Source organism: Acartia tonsa, chromosome 3 (genome assembly GCF_053477335.1).
Source record: "Acartia tonsa isolate MP-2025a chromosome 3, ASM5347733v1, whole genome shotgun sequence".
Taxonomy (NCBI): Eukaryota; Metazoa; Arthropoda; class Copepoda; order Calanoida; family Acartiidae; genus Acartia; species Acartia tonsa.
This window is the reverse complement of record NC_137262.1, coordinates 19690628-19712527: the sequence shown is the minus strand read 5'-3', so window position 1 is coordinate 19712527 and position 21900 is coordinate 19690628. Positions and strand designations below refer to the sequence as shown.

The following is a 21900-nucleotide window of genomic DNA, read 5'->3' as shown; positions in this document are numbered from 1 at the left end:
GTGAAGCTACGAATAGGTTATGGGAAGGATTATAACTATTTTATGAGAGGGTATCTCCATTGTCCCATGAGAAGCACACTTTCAATCCAAAATGGCTCCACAATAAATTATTTTCCTATCTACAGAAAACTGTCTAAAATATCATGCGATAAATTTATTTTTAAAAATTTTACTAAATCTATATGAACAAGTAAAATATATGGTAATATTTTTATCCATTTCTATGATAAAATAGCGTTAAAACAATACATTTGAGTTGATTAGTTTACAGATTAGTAAATTTTTTTAACAATCTGCCAAAAATCATGAAGAAAAACATTCTTTTGTAAATTTCACTGTAATGAACCGGCCAACTTATCTTGTTAAATGATGATGTATGATACAGAGCTAAACTTATAGCGGTTTCCCTCATATCCCATCTCGACCCAAAACAAAATTTTCGTAAAGCGTATTTTGATGATCAATTTAGGTTAGGTTAGGTTAATTTAAGGATACAAAAGCCCCGCAAGGTTAGAGCCATCCAAGGGTCTTGGGATTTCCTTTAATTCAAAAAGAATGCCAGGATGGGGATCAAAAATAGGTTTGAGAGAAAGCAACCATTCTATAAAACTACTTTCCATAGTTTACACTATTTTAGTGACAATAGTATTCTATAAAATTCAGATTCCCTCATACTGTGTGTTTGTCTTTATTTACGTTTGTCCGTTTTCCATTTTTGTCTTATGGCCTTCTGTATGGATAGCTGTCTTCTTGTCTGTATGTCAGTCTTTTCTGCAAAAACACTAATTTTAATTAGATATAGATCTAAATATACATACATATGTATATATATACATTTCTGCTATGTTGGTTGGATTCTAATTGTATTGTAATTAATTGTTAGATCTAGGTAGGCGAAGATTGAAGAAAATAATTTATCTAAAGCAAGAAGCTTTGTCACTAGTCTCTAGGGAGAGACGGGAATAGGTCAGGAAATAACTTTAAACCAACCCTAGACTTTTATAAAGCTTCCCTCAAAAAGTACAACCAAATCTGACCAACATTTACTGAGATCTTTAACTTCAAAGAAAGAAACCTACTACTTATTATAGATTTTAAAGTATTGCAATAATGACAATTTTTTTATCGAATAAAATTGTTCTATTGTGATTTGTGTTACATTAAATTAAATAAACGTATATTTTTGTAATTTTGAACTAAATCTAAATGTGAAATATATTTTGAATATTGTATGATGTAAATGATTCTAAATAACTGCAAATACCATCTTCCCAATTTCAGCAGTATCCCCATAAAACACAATTTGTATTTACTACATCCCTACATACAGAAAAGCCCCACAGAACTTTTCACTTGTCTGCGGGGATAAAACTCCCAAAAATGATAAAATTCAAAATTAAATAATAAAAGTGTTCATGAAAATTTGATTCAATGAATTGAAAACAAGGATGATTAACATGAATAGACAAACAGACAAAGTAAATGCTGGAGCAGATATTATGTAATGACAACAAATTATGAAAATGAAAAGAAATAAAAGGACGAGACACTGGACGTTGTTTGGTAAAAGGTATCTTTACAAAAACATGGTCATTCTATCTTAAATAGCAGCCGAGAAAACGACCAAATACCACTGAAATAAACCATTTTTTTAAGTTGGTCAGACTAACACGTACAATCTACGTCTTTATGTGTAGACAGATAAATAAAAACATGTCATAATTTTGTAAAAATAAAAACAGATAAAAAAGGAGAAGAAGGTTATAAATATTCCATTAATCAATTATGTGGGATATTGCACCATCCTTATTCTGACATAAGATATGCATAACACGGATATGTGCAAAAAAAAATCAATTATGGCTTTGCCAAAAAAAAGGTGTTACACAGTCAACGCATTTTTCATCTTCTATCCTTCTTATGTAAGTAAAACGCAATGAGTGTTCTGGAAAGCTTAACTAACAATTACAAAATTTACAGTAAGTTATTTTGCTCTATCCAAATAGTTGACCCTTGGTATGACAGTTTAATATAAGTATCATTCATGGTATTTGTTCATATTATTAATGTCCCCCTGCAAGTAACATAAGTCAACCCAATTTATAATGATAACGATGACTAATTTTTTTGTCTTGATAGAATAATATAAAAAAATATTTATTGATGCATATTTCATTTCATATTTTACTAACAATAATGAACAATGAATAAATAAAAAAATTGGGATTTTTTCGTTCTTGTTCTTTTTCTTCCGTGTATCACTTAATTTGGAAACACTTAAAGATAATTTTTCGTTACATAAGCCATAAACCATTAATTTATTACTTCTATGTCTATTCAGGGGCGAGCAGAAGGAGGTGGTTGCCGTTGTCAACACTCTTCTAATGTAAAAAATGGCAATAAAAACTACCATTTTATTACCTCCTCTAAGATCACACCACCCAGACAAATTATTGTGCACGAACATGGTTCGTTACCAGGTATCTTATGGTAGATTGAACCAACCAATCAAGATCCATTTGTTTTCAAGCCAGAAAATTTGATAACGTATTTTAAAACTTAAGTAAAATTTTCAGTTCAATGTCAATTCTATTCCATATCCTATTAACTGAAGTAGCTGGATGTTTGTGTGGAGGTAATATTGTCAATTTATACCAAGGTTCCCATTAAATAGGGGTGATTAACCTAAATTTCCAGGAAAGCTTCGTGAGCTTCATGTTGCAGTTGTCAAAAGTTGTACAACAATTAACAATGTTGACTTACCTAAAAAAGAAAAAATTACGTAAACTTTAACATTTAAGAAGGCCACAAACCCACAATCACGTACGTTTGTAATTTTAGAGATGATTCGCTTTAAAACAAGGATGACAACATCCATAAAAGCGAAGCTCTGAAATGGAAGGACAAAAGAACATTAACACTTGTACAGTGTCAGAACTGAATAAACTGAATATTAATAAATATGTCTATACAAAATTATAAGTAAATTTGTTCCAAAACTGATTATTTACATGTTACTGTTTAAGGACATACTGACGTTAACTTGATTATAGAGATGCTTCGTTTATAACACTGTATCTTGTTGTAGTAGGAATAAGTATTAAAAAAACGGACTTTCTGGTAAAGATTATAGAGTTGCTGCGCTTTCTAAGTCGTACCTTACTGAGACGGACGTACGGACGGACGAATCCTAATTAAAGTTTGAAATATAAAAGAAAAGTAAGCGTAATTGCAGAATTAAAAACAATTGTTAATTTGTTACTATTTTTTGGAGCTAGGATAATTACTAAAACGAAAAGACATACGGAAATAATAATTTTTAGAGTAGGTGCTCTATAAATTATATTGACTTTTGCATTATATTGATAAAAAAAATAAGTAAATATTATGAAATGCAATTTTAATTGCAATTATTTTAAACTGTATGCTATAATCATATGTTGTGTGATGTTTTACAATATCAAAGAAACGAATACAGATACATAAAAAGACTTATTGTATAATAAGTTTTGATTTTAATAAAATAAGTTTACTGAAGGTAATATTTAACAGTGATATGTAGGCTAAATCCACTAGGCCTGTAATGAATAGCTCTGATCTAACATTTTGACATGTTTCTATCAGTCTTTAGATTTTTAATATTGCTTGAAGATGCCTAGGTAAAATAAGTAAACACAAAGCATAGAAAATCTACAGGCAATTTCAAAACCCCACTTCGTTCTTTTAAAACATAGTTTTAGCGCTATACCAACAAATTTAATGCGATTAAATATAAAATCACGAGTTCTTAGACGAGTAGGTACGATATCATTAGCAATATACACATGCCCTTGCGTCTATAAGTTAAACATTTACGAACAAAAAACATTTTTTAGATTACAATCTTTGTTTGTAAATTAACTATATGTTATGAAAAAACCAATCTAAAATAACAGTAAAGTATAATAATTTCATGATTTTTGTCCATTATTTTTTATGATAAGTAATTTTAATATGTAAGCAATACACATCTTCAACATCATGAAACAAGTAGTTCAATTCATTTTATTATACAGGGCCGGATATATTTCAATTAATGAAAGATACAAAAATATTTTACTTTCTTTGGAGTCCTTTTTAGAGTTTTTTTTACCTTCATTCTAAATTACTAAACAGTTCGTTCATTTTAAAAGTAGAGCTTTATAAAAATTCACGTTTAACCAAATTATGGAATGGATATATTATTTAAAATCTTTGAGAAAAAAAACATTAAAAAACTTTTTTCATAGAAATAGCAGTTATAATATTTTTTGATGTTATTTGTTAAAATATACCAAATATTAGTAAGGCTACTCAACAATTAACTCAAAAGTTAACTAAACAGTAGTATGCTAAACAATGTAAGTCTTTACTAAGCTACTTATTTAAATAGGTGCAATCATAGCCTTGTTACCTAACATAGTGGTGTCCAAAGACCTTATTTAAAGTTAAAATCACATCTGTTTAAGAAACCATGATAAAGAAAGAACAGAGGAGGTATTTATGGGATTTAAAACTCCATGAAACTGCTTGAGATGAGCAATTTTCTCAAATGAACGCTGTGTCGATAATAGCTCAAAGTTGTGTGTTTACAAACCAACAAAAAAGTATATATCTGTATGTTTAGGAAACGGGTAAAATGAAAGGAACGAACGCTGAGATCGTGATACATGGTAAAGTGGCCCTCAGAAGCTTAGCTTTTTAAATTTATATTTTTACGTTTGCTAATTTTTATGCAATATTAATTGTGAAAACGTCTTGAAGATGCTTTCAATGCGTGATGAGAAAAAAGGTTAATGGGACCAGTGTTTTTACAAATAATCAAAATAAAATGACATATTTGCAAAAATAATAAACATGTACATGAAATATATATACTAGTAAAACAATTTCTTTCTGTCCGGATGAAGCTTGAGATCTCGGCGTTTACCACTGGACTGATTGGGCAACGCTTTTCAAGGAATAAAGTCACTGGTCATACTAAAGTTTCAAGATTTTTGACTGGGGAAGGATTGTAAACCCTTTCCTGTTTACAATAACGCTATTTAACAAAAAAAAAAATTTTTACATGTACTTATAGAACGACCAAAAAATTATGTGTTTTATTTGTTGAAAGGATGCAACACCAAAGGTCTTATGTCTTGGATGTTGATAAATTGATTCATGTTCGTACGTGAATTTAAAGCATAAAAGACATGAGTTTAAATAATATTTAAAATATACTAGCGCAGCTTCTGTATAATTAGAATATGTATGTCCAGTCGAATAAAAAAAGCAGTTAGCGTTATCACACATACCCACAATTTAATATTTCCTAAACTTACCTTTAGTTTTTTTTATTTTATCACGAAAACCATTATTTTATATTACAATACACATTCTGTATATTGTTTTTTTTTAAAAGCGAAGCACTAAAATCCGTCAGTAGGACAAATAAATATTAAAACTTGTCAGAACCTAAAGACTTTCTGTTAACGATTTTAAAATAGCTACGCCTTCTAAATCGTTCCTAACTGTTACATGATTCATGAAGTTTGAAATAAATAGCAAAATTGTAACAATTACAGCTATCCGTTACTTACGGACGTACTAAACCGATCCTAATAATAGAAAAGCATCGCTGCTAAAAATAGTATATACTTAACAAAAAGATTCCTAAAATCCAATTTTATATAATTTTAGTATTTGTTTGCCCTTGTACAATTAAAACTTACTTATATTCTCGGCTAACTGGGTATCTGTCACCTATAGGACATATTACAAGGTGAAATCTTGGTAGAACAATGTACCTTAGTCAGTACATACACAAATACATTGACGGTGTACATTGTACAATGTACATGTAATGAGAGTGATAACATTGATGCAAATAATTACATTGATATGTTAGCTATTTATGATGAGTTCAAATTTTTAACTGCGTCATAACTAAAGACGTTTAAAAGCAGGGGTAAGCCTTTACCATGTACAGCAAATAGTTCGAGACAAATGTCGTGCAATCAAAAGTGGACTGTCTGCGATAGTTCGGATGCTAATGACCTAAATCCTAGGGTAACCTAACCTAACTAAAAAACAATCTAGATTGGCTCTATGTCGATTCTTTTTTTGAAAAGCATAAAATAAACATAAATCTTCTTTCAAACAATGCAAGGTTCATTTGAAATAGGCTTTTAGATTTTTTTTATGTAATTGTATGAGAACTCTTTATGATGTATTTTCAATGACTATACACATAAGTATTATGATGATGCATGTATGTATACATATAATATATACAGTATACATACATACAGTTAGAATATTAAGAATTAATTAAGACTTTCTTGAGACAATATTTTTTTTACTTTAGTTTAAAAAACACTTTCATGAATCTTAAATTATCTATTTAAGAGAAGAACTTCAGTATCAACCACCAAACTCCAATTCACATCCATTGATTTATTATTTTGCAATGTTCTAATAGCCCATTTGTGCGCCCCTAAGCACGTTAGGGTCTAATAGTTCTAACGCGCGCTAATGCAGTCAAAATTGAATAATATACTCATTTTAGATGTTACATAGAAAATTTCTGTAATAAACAACTAAGTAAAATATGTTTTTATTTAAAACTAAAAGAATGCTTAGATGCATGGTTAACTGCTAAAAGTCAGAATAACAGGGACAATAATGAACATAAGAAGCGCAACAGAAACAAATATGAAGAACTGAGTGAAACAAGATTAGTACCCATAAAAAAATATTCCTTCTTGAAATTATAAAAAAAAGATTACGGTCCTTTTTTGAGACCTTTGTTTTTTTCTCAAATATCTAGAGCCATAAAAATAAGAGAAAGCAGTAAAAATCTAAATTATGGAAAAGACTAAACTATACATATGCCTTTTTTAAAAAAAGTGTAGTAGGAAATTAAGAAGAAATAAAACAATATAATTTTGTATTAGAGCTATTGACGGTGAGTATCCCCCATTAAAGAAAAACAGAGCTAATAAAACTAAAGATTTTAAATAAAAAACTTTTAAAGCTTTTTTAGAGCTTCTTTGATTTTGATATTTGTTCAAATTAATTATATTTCATAAAATTATGCAGGTCTGGTAAGCCGAGCGTTCTCGGCCCACAGGGTAACGAGTTCGAGTTCAACGAGCCCTAGCCTTGAATTATTCTACCAAAACAAACTAGCAGGATTTAGTCATACAGAAATTATATATTTTAACTGAATAATATTTACAAGCAATGTTTACTATATATATACAACAGATTATAACAATGGTTAGGTTTGAAGGGGGTGTGGGACGCTAGGGCTTAGCTCCCGGCGGTAGACAGGCTGTGGGGGCAGCGGTGGTAAAAGGGGAGGCAGCGCCTCCCGGTTATATAAGCGCGTGAGGGGCGCGTGATAGTTGCATGTTTGAGCCCCTCCCCACATTTAGGCAGGCCAGTTTGACCGCTAGATAGCGGGGTCAACATCGGTCATGAGATAGATGGTGATATAATAAGATTAGTGCAGTGGGTTTGTTATGATAAGTCACAGCGTAGCAACTCTGTAAACTGCCTGTCCGTCTGGTTGTCGTATTACCACAACCTCCCCTTCAAGGGTTGCATGGCTCTCGAGCCACCAGGCCTTGAACCTGGGGATACGACAACCTATGTCTGCGCAGGACAGGCTCTTCCTGGGGCACAGCTCGATGGAGGACAGCTCTGGCTACACAGGCTCCACGGGACACTCGTTGCTCGGTCTGGCTGTGGTTGGATATCAGCATTGTCAGCTCCTGGTTGGCTTCTAGACGGGGGTTGGCGACGGCCAGGCCCCGGCGCTGGAAATTTTGCCTCGTCTGCAGGACTAGCTCTGCCTCAGCGGGTAGCTGGACACGGAGGCCTAGGCTAACTCTGGTGGTTCCCAAGGGGGGAATGACGATGGATGAGGGCGCATAAAATTCCATGGGGGCGCCTGCTTGGTTCAGGTTGCTTGGCCTCCTAGCTCCTACCCGGATGGGGATGGCTGTCATCAACAGGGGGCACATGGCTTCAGCTTCGTCCTCTGGGGCGGCCTCTTCCATTGCAACAGCTGCTTCTCCTTCTACAGGCTCGCTGCTGGCTGGCAGGTGCTCCATGTCTGTATCAGGATTCCAGATGGCATCTCTGGGGGGCTCTGGAACTGGCGGCGGCGGCGGTGGTTTGTTGGGTTGCTCCTGCAGGTCCTCTTCTACTGGGTCACGATCCTGGCCGCTGGGCTGTGGGGCGGCTGCGGCCGGCTGGTGCACTGGGAACTGTCCTGGGTCGCCGGCTGCGGGCGCCGCCGCTCCAACCGGCAGCTCGGTGGCATCCTCGTCGCCGTCCACGTCAACTTGAATGTCTGCTGGAATCTGGTGGGCAGTCACATCTCCAGTGTATTTGCGCAGTCGGCCTACATGCGCGGTAACTTCCGAGATCCTGGCTATTGGAGAGGCAGGTTTGATGACATAATGGACTTCTGTAGCTTTCCTCACTACCTTCCAGGGGCCAGTCCATCTCTTGGTGATCTTGGCTGCCTTCCCTGGCACCAGGCGGGGGGCCAGGTACCAGACCAAGTCTCCAACCTCATACTTGGCCGTGCCTTCGTAGGCTGCCGCGCTCCTCCGGATGGCTCCCTCCTCCTTCTGCTGGATGGCATCATACACTGCATAGTAACGTTGCAGGAGGGCTTGGACGTTGGCTGGAACCGAGGCATATTCTGTTTCTGGCAGCCGGAGCACCATGTCCACCGGAAGCTTGGCCTCTCTCCCAAAGAAGGCTAGGAACGGGGTCACGCCGGTAGATCTGTTGTAGGCAAAGGCAATGGCCGGCAAGTGGGGCTCCCAGTTGTTGTCGTCTCTGTCTAAAAACAGACGCATGCCTGTATTGAGCGTCCGATGGAACCTTTCCACTCGGTTGGACTGTGGGTTGTAGGGTGGTGGATGTGTCAGGCCAATCTCAAGCCTGGAGGCCAGTTCCTGGAATACCTGGCCGGTGAACTCCATCCCATTATCGGAGTGGATCTTCAGGGGGCATCCAAACGTGGCCAGGTGGCGGTGCAGCAGGGCTTCAGCCACCGTGAGGGTGCGCTTGTTGGGGATGGCGTAGAGGCTGACAAACCGGCTGAACCCATCTTGGCAGGTGAGGATGTAGCGGTTCCCAGCTGGGGTCTCTGGCAGCGGCCCCACCAGGTCGATGAACAGGACTTGCTGTGGATACCCCTGGCGGGAGGGTACATGTATCCCTTGCTTCAACCTTTCCTTGGTAACCTTCTGGACACATTCAGGACAAGTCTGAACCATCAGGCGGACGTCACGGGCCAGGTTGGGCCACCAGAAGTGCATGGCAACGCGGGCGATAGTCGCGTCCATCCCAAAGTGTCCAGCCATGGGGGTCCCATGGGCTAGAAAGAACGCGTCCTGCTGGAGGGCCAAGGCAGCAGGTATCTTGTCCGTTCCCCTGTCAGGGTCTGGTCAGTGGTGGTGAGGCAACCATGCTCGTCAAGTCCCAGGGCTGGGAAGCGGCTGGCGTACTGCTGCTCGTCTCGTTCCTTGCCGCGCAGCTCAGCCTTGGTTGGGGCTCTGCCATCAGCCACCCACTGGCGGACACGGAGCAGGAGAGGGTCTTGTGTCTGGGCTTCTAGTACTCTAGCTGGGTCCAGTCGGGCGGCAGGGGGCCGGCTGGCTGCGGACTCCCCTAGCTGGCCAAGGTTATGGATATACTCAGCCTGCTCTGCTAATTCTTCGGCGCTGGCCGTTGGCATGTTGGCGTCCTCCCGGCGGCTGAGGGCGTCAGCGTTGGTGTTCTGGGTGCCGGGACGGTGGCAGACAGTAAAATCTAGGGCCGCTAGCTCCTCTTGCCAGCGGGCCACCATCCCTGTGGATGTGTTCAGTGACTTCATCTGTAGCAAGGCTGAGGAATCAGTGTTGATCTGGAAGCTGCGGTAGGACAAGATGCCGTGGAATTTCCGGATTCCATACATAATGGCGGCCATCTCTCCCTTCCAGGACGGGTAGCGAGTCTCGGGGTCGGTTGTCTTGCGCCCCACGGCGGCAATCAGTCTCTCCTTGCCGTCCTGGCATTGACTCAGAATGGCAGAGATGGCGCGGCTGCTGAAATCTGTGGTGAGCTGGAATACCGCTGGCAAGTCAAACCTGGGCGGCGCTCGGATGGGGGCTTGACGGAACTTGTCCTTGAGCTGCAGCAGCTGGGCTTCCATCTCAGGTGTCCAGGCTAGGGTCTTGGCCGTCTTCTGCCGATTCATCTCGTAGGTGAGGTCGGCATACTCTGGGATGAACAGGCGGTAGTATCCAAAGAACCCCAGAAGCGCCAGCAAATCTTTGGGGGTGCTGGGGGCCGGCCAGTCCAGGATACGGTCAATATAATCCTCTTGCATGGCTATCCCCTCACGGCTGAGGGTGTGGCCCAGATAATCCACCTTGGCTCGGAACAGCTTAGTCTTGGCTGGCTTGAGGCGGATTCCTCCCCTGCGGTGGGCTTCCAAGACCTCTCGGAGCCTAGCCAGGTGGGCCCAGGTATCCTGGTGGAAGGTCAGGACGTCGTCAAGGTATGACTGGAGGTTGGCTGTGCCTAATGGGTTTAGGACCCCTGCAATAAATCTGGAATAGACAGATGGTGCCGTAGCCAGGCCAAAGGGCATCCTTTTCCATTGATACAAGCCTCTGGGGGTGGTGAAGGCGGTGCAGGGCCGGCTGTCCTCAGACACACGGATGGTGTAGTATGCGGCCACCGCGTCTAGGGCACTGTAGACGCGGTGCCCTCCAGCTCGTTCTACCAGCTGCTGGATCCTGGGCAGAGGGTAGCTATCCAGCTCCAGGCACTTGTTGAGGGCTCTGTAGTCGACGGCCCAGCGGGTGCTCCCGTCCTTCTTCTTGATGGGCACCAAGGGGCTGCTCCAGGCGGAGTCTGACGGCTCTATGACTCCCTCCTGTAGCCAAGTGTCCAATTGTTTCTCCAGTTCAGCCTCCTGCCGCGGGTTCAGATCCCTAAATCTCTGGCGGATCGGCTGGGTCCCTGGCTTGAGGCGCAGCTGCAGCTCGACTACATCTGTGCAGCCGGGGGTAGAGTTGGAGAAGACGTCCCTGTACTCGGATAACATGGTCCAAACCTCCTTTTTGAGCAAGGGATCCTTGCGCAGGAACTCGTTGTCTTCCATCTCAAGGGCCTCCCATAACTCCTGCATGTCTGGGGGCTCAACAGGCTCTTGGAACGAGTGGAGACTCGGAGGAGGCTTATCAGAAACCTCTAAAATGTCGGGCTTGACCAGCTCCCCTGCCACTGGGAGGCCAGCGTCCAGCAGGAGGGGCGTCTCCCCTTCATTTACCACCAGCACTCGAAACACAGTGGCGGATCCAGGCCTGTGGGCATACAGGCCTTCTGGGATGACAAGGTCCTCCCCAAACCTCTGTTCTGGGGCAGCTAGTTGGATGGCATCCTTGGTGCGGTGGCCTACTAACTCAACAGGGACCGCCATGACACCGCGGCCAGGCAAGACCACCCGCTTGGCCGTGCGAAGTTGGGGTGGCTGGCCGTCAGTTGGAGTGACAGCGCTTAGCCTATACATGGCTGGTGTGGGGTCAGCTTCGGCTCCGGGAGCCACCGGCCGCGACTTGACGGGCTCGGCCTCGGGAGGGGCTGACGTGTCGGAGCCAAGTGTGGCTCCGAGGGCGTCCGGCCACGATTTGACGGGCTCGGCGCTGGGAGAGGCCAAGGCGCTGGGTCCAGCCTGGGCTCCGTGGGCGTCCGGCCGCGACTTGACGGGCTCGGCGCTAGGAGAGGCTGAGGCAGCGGAGCCATGCATGGCTCCGGAGGCAGCCGGCCACGACTTGACGGGCACGGCGCCGGGAGAGGCTGATTCCTGGGAGTTGAGTGTGGCTCCGGGTGCATCAGACCGCGACTTGACGGGTCTGGACTCGGGCTTGGCTGGTTGACTGGCTGGGGGTCCCAGGTAGAGGGGGCCAGGTGGACACGGCTGGCCGTTGATAAAGGTGTCGGAGGAGAAGATTGGTTCTGGAGGGCTGGCAATCTCAGGGAACGTTGTTGGCAGGTTCTCCCGCGGCACCTTGGGCACTGGGGGCAACCCCATGGCTAGCAGGTTGGCCCCCTTATGGGCGTTGAGTGCAGCATCCACCCAGTGCGTGCCTTTCTCGACCACACGCGGCTGCTCTGGCAGTGGGCCTGGCAGAGGCCCTTCATAACTCAGCTCTCTCTCGGCTGTCTCCCGGTCAATGGGGACGCCACGGAGTGGGATAAACTCCCCACGCACCCACAAGCAAGGTGGTTGCATGTCGAAACAGAGCCTAGTTCCGAACTCCTTGAGAAAATACCCTCCTAGGTTCAGAGGGTGTGAGAGGTTCCGGACCACAGTCACGTGGTAAAGATAGAGTATAAGGGTGTGTGAGACTGCCATATATAATTCTTTCAATTTTCCTATTACCTGGAGGGGCTGGCATTCCTCGTTAGCAGTCAGGATTTGGGTGTTGTCCGGAATCAACATGCGCTGCACGCCCATTGCGTGCATGAGGTGTTCAGAAATTAGAGCAGACCCTGGTACACGGTTGCCAGGGGGCCTCCCGTTCGGCTGGGGTTGGCAGAAACTTCGGTGGTGGCCGAACCGCAGCTATGGTGGTATCGCTTACCATGGTGGCTTAGACTGTAGCTTCGAATCACTAGAGCTTATTAATTATCACTGGGTCAACAATTTTATATTTATTCTTATCACTTGGTTGACATTTATACACACTTATGTGTTGTTATCACTAGGAGCTCTAGGTGTGATTCTGGAAGCACTGGCAGCAGGGAATGTCCGTCCTGCAAGGTTCAGAGGGGTGACGGCGGTAGGGAATGACCCGTCCTACAGCGCCGCTGGTTCGAATCCCGAAAATGACGGCAGGGAATGGCCCGTCCTGCAGCGCCTCGGGTTCGAATCCTGGAAGGCAGCGGCAGGGAATGTCCCGTCCTGCCGTGCCTGTGGCTCAAAATCTGCTATCCGTCGCAGTGGTAGGGCTTACTTGTGTGCTGAAGCTTCGCAGCCACACATTGCCTTCTCAAGGAGACCAGCACCCAGCTGTCTGTCTCGTAGGTTTGGCCTGGGTGTCCTGGGGCTTGTCCCAGCTACACTTGCCAATTTAGACTCAGTTCTGTAGCCGTCTGAGCTAAATTATCCGATTACCGTGGCTGCGCACCTAGCGCTACTCCTACACGGTACGGAAAAAGCGTCTTAACTGGCGCTTTTAGCAGGCTAAATCTGCTTGCCGTAGGCCAGAGGCCCACATATTGCGTTCAAAATGATGGAAATTCGACCTAAAAAGGCCGTCTCGCGGGTCAGTTGGCTTCTCAGTTGGCGGCTGATTGTCCCCTTACTTGCCAAAGGGTCCAATCAGGGGTAGAATAGGCTAGTTTCTGTAAGGCTCGATTGAAACACGCTGACACCAAGTTCTGGTAAGCCGAGCGTTCTCGGCCCACAGGGTAACGAGTTCGAGTTCAACGAGCCCTAGCCTTGAATTATTCTACCAAAACAAACTAGCAGGATTTAGTCATACAGAAATTATATATTTTAACTGAATAATATTTACAAGCAATGTTTACTATATATATACAACAGATTATAACAATGGTTAGGTTTGAAGGGGGTGTAGGACGCTAGGGCTTAGCTCCAGGCGGTAGACAGGCTGTGGGGGCAGCGGTGGTAAAAGGGGAGGCAGCGCCTCCCGGTTATATAAGCGCGTGAGGGGCGCGTGATAGTTGCATGTTTGAGCCCCTCCCCACATTTAGGCAGGCCAGTTTGACTGCTAGATAGCGGGGTCAACATCGGTCATGAGATAGATGGTGATATAATAAGATTAGTGCAGTGGGTTTGTTATGATAAGTCACAGCGTAGCAACTCTGTAAACTGCCTGTCCGTCTGGTTGTCGTATTACCACACAGGGACAAAAATTATGATTTTAAGTTAGTAATTATTTGCGCTTCTGTATGCAAAAAAATTAAGTAAAAACAACATGGACAGGGATATTACAACACAAGAAAATAAATTTAATTCAACTTTTTCTTTCTTAGAATTTACGTAGTTCAAATTATCAAAGCAATTATTCATTTTTGCACGGACCAAACGTTTTAGCGATTAACAAGAAGATTAGGTTATTTAAGTTTCCTATGTCTTTGAGAGAATTTTCAATAATTCTAAAATTTTAGAAAAAAAATGGTTTAATGATTGTAGTGGAAACATTATAACCCCCAATGTTAGAAAGATAATATATATAAGAAAAGTTGAAGGAAATTTCAAAGTAGATTTTTATGTGGCGCTATATGTCTGTCCCAGAACTTTTACAACATCCAAAAAACTAATCATGTCAAAATCAATTGACAAACCCACTTTTTAGAAACTTTATCTAACTAATTGTTCTATTTTAAAAATAATGCAAATTTTATTATTCAAAAACTGGAAAATGACATTTCTAGAGTTTTTTGCAACAAAAAGATTGGACTACGCCTTGCTTACATTACATAACATAACTTTTTTTCCAGGGAAAATTTTAGATTTCATGCTGTGAAAAAATTGTTTATTTCTTCGCAGGGAAATATTTATTTGTATAATGAGATTATACTTAAAGATTAAATTTAAATTAATTCTTGTTTTAAAATATCTAAGACTAGATTATTTAAGGCTATTTTTAAGTTATTCATGAAAATGTTTCATAAATTTAAATGCAATAGTTTAAAATCTGCATACGAAGATTTTATAAAGTCTTATTAAATCAAAAGTACAACCATTATTTTAAATGTAATTATGTAGAGTTGTAGAGTAGCCACGCATCTACTAAACTTTTTAAAAATCAGGTGCACTAAAAAGTGAAAAATATATGATCTAATTATCAACCTACAACATTAACTTAAGCTTGAAAAAAGTCATAATATAAAACAATCTTAATCTTTTTAGCCGACTATTAAGATATGCAAAAAAGGGCAACTTAATGGGAAAAAATCCTTACAAATCTTCAGTGAAAAAGGCTCGGCAGCTTCAGCCACATATACCAACATATTCTGCCGCTTATTCAGCTTCTTTTAATGATATTATTTTTGTGACCGGTTGCTCTCTATTAATCAAACACTTTCCCGATTAGTCAACACTTTAAAGCGGTATTTAATTAGCTCTTTTGCAAAAATCATAGCCGCAGCCTCTTAAGAAATATTAAGTTGCCGAGCCCTACTTCAAATCTTTTTCCTTGCAATTTTTAGTTAAATTATGTTTTAATCAAGTTCCCTTTGTTAAAAAAATCATGCAAAGTTTTGTATAGACGTGGTAATTCATTTTTATTACACCTTTTTAAATTTGCATTGCCATTTTAAAGATGAGAAATTTTCTACATATAGTCTTTTCGCTTTCCCGCTAACAAAAAATTACCCGATTTATTTTTTTCCTTTTAAAGTATTTTCGCCTGTGAAAAATAATCATAGTTAAGACAAAGTGTATATTTTGATATCTTATTTAAAGGAGTCAAGGTTAAATATTGTAAATGAGCTGTTATATATCGACAAGCTTGCATCAGATATTTTCTCTGCATCTACATATCATGTAACTTTATTTCATGTAATTTTGAAAATCTTACAATTATGAATATTGTCATTCTTGTTGCATTACAATATGATTTTAAAGTATAATATATACTCAAACATGGTGGCGTGCTCGGGGTTTTACCAGAAGGGGGTAAAACCTTTTGGGGGTAGACACCCCCCCCCCAACATTCCCCTTCTGCACATCAATGCTTAAACAAGAATAGTCACAATCATAAGATTTTTAATACCATTAAAATGAAAAGCTAATTGTAAAACTTTATTCTAAAAATTGAAAATGAAAGTACATCCACAATAATTTTATCTTTTGTAAAATTATGTCCCATAATCTTTCAGATCATAAATATAATCATTAAATATTTTGACTTTATCTACAAAAGTCGTATGTAAATAAATAAAGGAGGCAAATTATAAAGATGCAATGCAAAAATGTGTGGTAATGGTCAAACTATTTAGAGAGAGAGGGGACAATGGGATGTTTATTAAATTAGTCCCCAAAATTTTGTGACAACGTTTTCTTATTCGTTGGCTTATGGACCTTAGTGAATTTTGGTTCATTCATTAAGTTAAATGTTTATATGTTTCAACTACTAATTTTAAAATATTAAATGGTAATTTTGTGTTTCATAATTAGGGATGTATCCCTTTAGATCCATGTTAACTATCAGATTATTAAATTTACTCATAACTATATAAGTAAATCTTAACTACCAAAGGTATTATTATAACAACAAGAAACGTATTCAGAAAAACAAATAGAAGAGACAACTATCTTGCCTTTAACTTTTCAATCACTGACAATTCTTTAAGATATATTAAAATACTCGTCTATTGTCATAGTTATCAATTATTTTAATTATTCAAATCCTTTTCTTGCTTATCAAACTTAAATCTACTGACTGACGTCAAAATAATTGTGTTTCCACAATATTTAATCCTTACTCTTCTTGCAATATGAGAAATACCATATTGATATGAAGATAAAAGTTATAGATTTAGCTAAATGTCCTAGTCGGTAATATCCCGTATTTGTAAAGTGGAACATATACCTCCCCCCCCCCCACACCCCAAAAAATGATATTTTTCCCTGGTTAAGCATTCCATACGATATAGCGAAAATATCTTTAAAAGATAATTTTTTGTTTTATAATGTTATCAATCTTTCTAACTCTGCCTAGTATTTTTAAACCAGCCACGGCATTTGTTAGCAAAACTATTTAAGCGGTTTATGCCGACAAGATAACATTTATCCCTGTAAAAATACTTTTGCAATTTCAATATTTTACGTTGTCAATACGGCTTTAATATAAATTGTCAAAACTGACAAAGCTATATAGACTGAGAATTTCCTCGACATTAAAACCAAAAAAACTTAATAGTGTAATCGTGTTTTTTTACCTTAAAACACCTCTTTTCCATGCTATCGTTTTAACTAACATGATTTGATTAAAAATGCCGAACAGGCTTAGATATAAAGTGGGGGGTTTAATAGGTGCTTCATGAATAAAATAAAGGATTCCCTCCTCACTAATCTGTTCATATATAGATTTAATACATGTATTGACAAGATCATTCTCTATATAAGGTCTTTTATTCTAATTCCTTATTCTTACAATTTTATAGATATATATGGACACTATAAAAAAATATTTCATATAAATGGAACTTTTATTACAGTAATAGATTTAAGATTACAATTCTAGTTCTTTAACTTTATCAAATAAACTCTGAATTCTAAATTATCATTTGTAAAACTTATGAATTAAGTACAGATTTTTTTACAGTGTTAGATTTAAGGGATACTAGTCCAATTTTATTTTTTGTAAAAATTAAGCATTTGTACCAAAAAACTAATAATTTGTCAAAAAAATGACTAAATTCCAATACAAATTTGTAAAAAATGTTGTTTGGATGATACTTTTGTTACATTATGACCAACTATAACTAAAAAAACTACTTAAAATAAGTTCCAATATCTTTAATTTAACTGTTCCTCTATTGAGAAAAAAACACCTTTAATCTTACATTATTTAAAAATGAAAAGAAGCAATTTTTTTTCGTGACATTTAGGCCTTTTGAATGATATTTTAAGAAATTATTTTTAATCTCAGCTAAAGGGCAAATTTTCTTCTCTTTATCATAATATTGTAATAAACTGTTTTTAAACTATTTTTGAATGGGGGGTCAAAAATATACTAGGACACCTATAGAATAAGACTGCAGAGCCCAAATTTTAATTAAGTCCCCAATAAACTTTTTTTGGGGATTTAAAAATTAATTTTACTGTTGCTCTGGTCATTTTGACCAGATCAAAGGGTCTTTTTTTTACTTCGTGTAATATTGTAACTTAGTGAACAATTCTATATAATTCACTTTATACTGATACAATAAAAAAAACTTTACTCTGTTCAATGGAAATAATTTTTTTTCTAAAACAATAAATTTCATTGAAAAATCTGACATAATACAATAAAAAACATAATGCTGGATTAAAACCAATAAGAAATCTTCTTTCATTTTAATTCTTTATAATTTCCGAAAGAGTGTTTTCACAAAGTGACTTATTTCAAACGTAGTTAAATAATTTTTTTAATAAAAATTAAAAGAATGAAAACCCTACTCATAAAAGATACATACTTTGTAAAAATATTTTTAAAAATATGTTTGAATAATCTTATTTTATATCATATCTGTATATGTGACAAAAATAAATTTGTTGTAATGCATAAACATTTGTTGTCATCTTAATTTATTTAACACTTTACAGCCAATTTTTATGTGTTTTAATGTATAATAGACATGAAACATTTTTATGTTAATTCATTGATATATTGTAAAAAATTAATTTTTAATTAGTATTGATAGATAAAATCAAAAGACCTAACTTTACTGTATACTAGCATACAATATTTACGAAGCAAGACACTCTAAAAGCTGAGTATTTTACCTACAAAGGGAAGAAACATCACGATTCAGTAAAAATTATTTAATCCATAGTAAAAAATAAACTTTAAAATCCTAATAAAAATTGATGTGGGCAATTGTTCTCATTTTTGGCTTTGCAGTATGATTCTACAGGTGTCAAAGTATATTTTTGATATACTTTTCAAAAATAGTTTAAAAACAGTTTAAAAGGTTGGAGAAATCATTTTGAAAAGAAAGTTTAGTTTCTAATGACTGTATATCCACCCAACTAATGTGGTGTTTATAATTTTTCTAGTAGTATCATTACAGTAGGGCATTTGAAATTATTATATCAGTTTAACAAAGAAGATATTCTGATTTTCTCTTATACAGATAATAGTAGTCAGAAAATATTATCATTTCTAAAAACAATGAGGTATATCATTCCTATTCTTATTGCGATCATCATAGAAGTCTTGTCACATCAAAGATAATTCTAATGTGGATAATGTCTCTAGAAGTATTCAATGTTTCTTCTTGCAATGTTCTCTCCAAAGTTTATATTTTACGCTAGAATCTGTCCTTCCTTTTAAAGAACATTGATAATAATTTGTGTCACCTTTATATTAGAAAAATACTAAAACTAAGATCTAAGAGATAACAGCAACGCAAAAACACTCATATCATTCCATAGCCCCTACTTTATTTTTATTTCCAAGAAAACGAATTGTTTTTGTATTGCTGTAGGGCTTGTTGAATGATGATTCCTCCTGCATATTAGAAACAAATCTATACTAATGTCTTTATTTTCATTTTAGAAGATTTTCCATACAAAAAAATCAGGACGATTTTGGTAGAACTTTATTTTTGACCTTCAGGTAATGCAAATTTTATTCTTATTTTAAAATTAATAAATGGAATGGAAATTAGCTTTACAAACTATAAATTTTTTATAAATATAAATAATATAAAACAGTTTTTTGGGGGGGTTCCTCTGCAAATTTACTTATTTAAAGTTATTGTGATATAACAATAAGGCATAGTAATAACATTTTTTAATTGAAATAGAAAAAGGTATATATGTTGAAAAAAAGACAGATACTCAAGAGTGAATTAACTCGTTAAAATTAAGTCTAATTATATATAATTAATTTGGAAAAAAATATTTTTTACCTTCAAATCAAAATTAAATCAAAACTTTTTTTTGCACAAAATAAGAATTTAACGAAATATAAAAAGGTATCGTTTTTCAAGTACAAATGTAACTTTTAAAATAATTTAGAAATAATTTTTGGCTGTTCATGTAAGATTGTATTTATAACGTTCTTATAATCTCTTCATATATAATCTCATTTATATATTATTAATAAATGACCACTTTTACTATATATGAAACTAGCGGCTTCACCCCTATTCTCTAGTGATTCTGTATTCGAAGAAGCAGAGAGGGAATAGAAAAATAAACAAGGATGACAACATCCATAAGTAGCGAAGCACAAAAAATCGTAGATGGGAATACGTACAAGTAGATTTAAAAGGTTTTTACTAAAATCAAGAATAGATTTATTGGATAATATAAACATGAAACCTTGTTTTATTTTGTATGATGACAATGGTCAAAGTAAATTATGTTAAAGATGTTCATAACAATGAGAAAAATCATTTTGATACTGATATCCCAAAAAAGTTTGAAAATTCGATCAAAATAAACAAAGATATGGGGAAATATGTAAAACATATAAAATAGCCAAAAACCTGATAAAAGGCAGTCTGACCGCCATGGTTGTTTTCTTAAAACGACAAAAAATTAATTTTTAAATCCTTAACTTAAAAAAATTTAGAAAATCAGACCATATACACTGAAGATATGGAGAAAAGTGTTAAATATATAAAAATAGCCTAAAACCTGCCAAAAAGGCAGTCTGGCCATCATGGTTATTTTCTTTAAAAGACGGGAAATTTAATTTTGATATCTATAACTGAAAAAAAAATTGAAAATCGGACTATAAACACTGAAGATATGGAGAAAAGTGTTAAATATATAAAAAAAAACAGCCTAAAACCTGCTAAAAGGCAGTCTAGTCGTCATGGTTGTTTTCTTTAAAAGACGGGAATTAAATTTTGATATCTATAACTGAAAAAATTTTGAAAATCGGACCATAAACACTGAAGATATGGAGGAAAATGTGAAAAATATAAAAATAGCCTAAAACCTGCTAAAATGGCAGTCTGGCCTTCATGGTTGTTTCTTTAAACGGCGGGAAATTTAATTTTGATGTCTGTAACTGAAAAAAATTTGAAAATCGGACCATAAACACTGAAGATATGGAGAAAAATGTGAAAAATATAAAAATAGCCTAAAACCTGCTAAAAATCGGTCCGACCGCCAATGATGTTTTATAGTCAATTGTGCTCCTTGATGATGGGAATGTTGTCAAAAAATTTCAGAATTCTATCTTTTATAGGAGCTGAGTAAATCCCATTTCCCCCATAGCGTTACGGACTGACGGACTGACTGAGGGACTGACTGACGGACTGACGGACGGAAAAAGTGAATTATAGAGTAGCTTCGCTACTAAAAAATTATATCTGAAAATAGAATGGCCTAAAACCATTACAGGAGCTATGTGAAGCTTTTCCTACAAAAGAGAACTAATTGGCTCAGTAGTTATTGAGATCTTAAGCAAAAATACTTTAGTACTTTATATAATAGGATAATATAGCACCGCCAAATTGTAAATGTTACAAATCATCAAAAAGCATAATTATGAGATAGATGTTTGAAATTATGAAACGTGTGAAGAAATATTTATATTATAATTTGGTATGTAGTAATAACGTAAATGTTTTCTAATAACCGTGTCCTACCTGATTATCAAAGGCTCCAGGTTCTGGTTGGCTTCCTGGCCCTGTGTCTGACCTGTTGGGGTCAGTATCCTGCAGGTCCCACGGGATTCCTGACCCGTCAGACCCCACATGGGCAAGGCTGGTTAGGTTTTTCATTTAAATAATTTTACAAACACACTAATTTTTATGCATAATTTTTAAAAGTCACAGTTTTTTTTATTTCACTAGAGTTTTTTTAAAATAACTAATAATTATCCTTTTCAATTCTACATAACTTTTCTAAAATAAACTACTTGAATTGATTCATCCTCTCTAAAAATAAAAAAGATATACTTTATACTACAAAATATGCAAAAGAAAAAACTAAAAAAAACTAAGAAAAAAAAACGTATATTCTTGCTCACTGATCAAAAGTCACTTTAAAACTAAATCGCATCGCAACGTAAAACACCAATATTTTGAGCATAAGGCATTTTAAGGATAGAAGAAAGAGAGATAAAGAGAGGAAGGGAAGAAAAAAGAGGGAAACGATGGAAGAACGGACGAAAAAGCGACGCA

General features: G+C 37.4%; 1 protein-coding gene across 1 annotated transcript in view; it reads right to left on the bottom strand.

The window, feature by feature from the left end:
* The window catches only part of LOC145313591 (uncharacterized), a 125664-nt gene extending 104014 nt beyond the window's left edge, over positions 1-21650 (bottom strand). Inside the window, exon 1 of the mRNA XM_080153056.1 lies at positions 21364-21650. Within this exon, the coding sequence (XP_080009182.1) occupies positions 21364-21498 (135 nt within the window). The 5' untranslated portion in view covers positions 21499-21650. The remainder of the gene's footprint in view (positions 1-21363) is intronic.
* Positions 21651-21900: the final 250 nt, after the last annotated feature.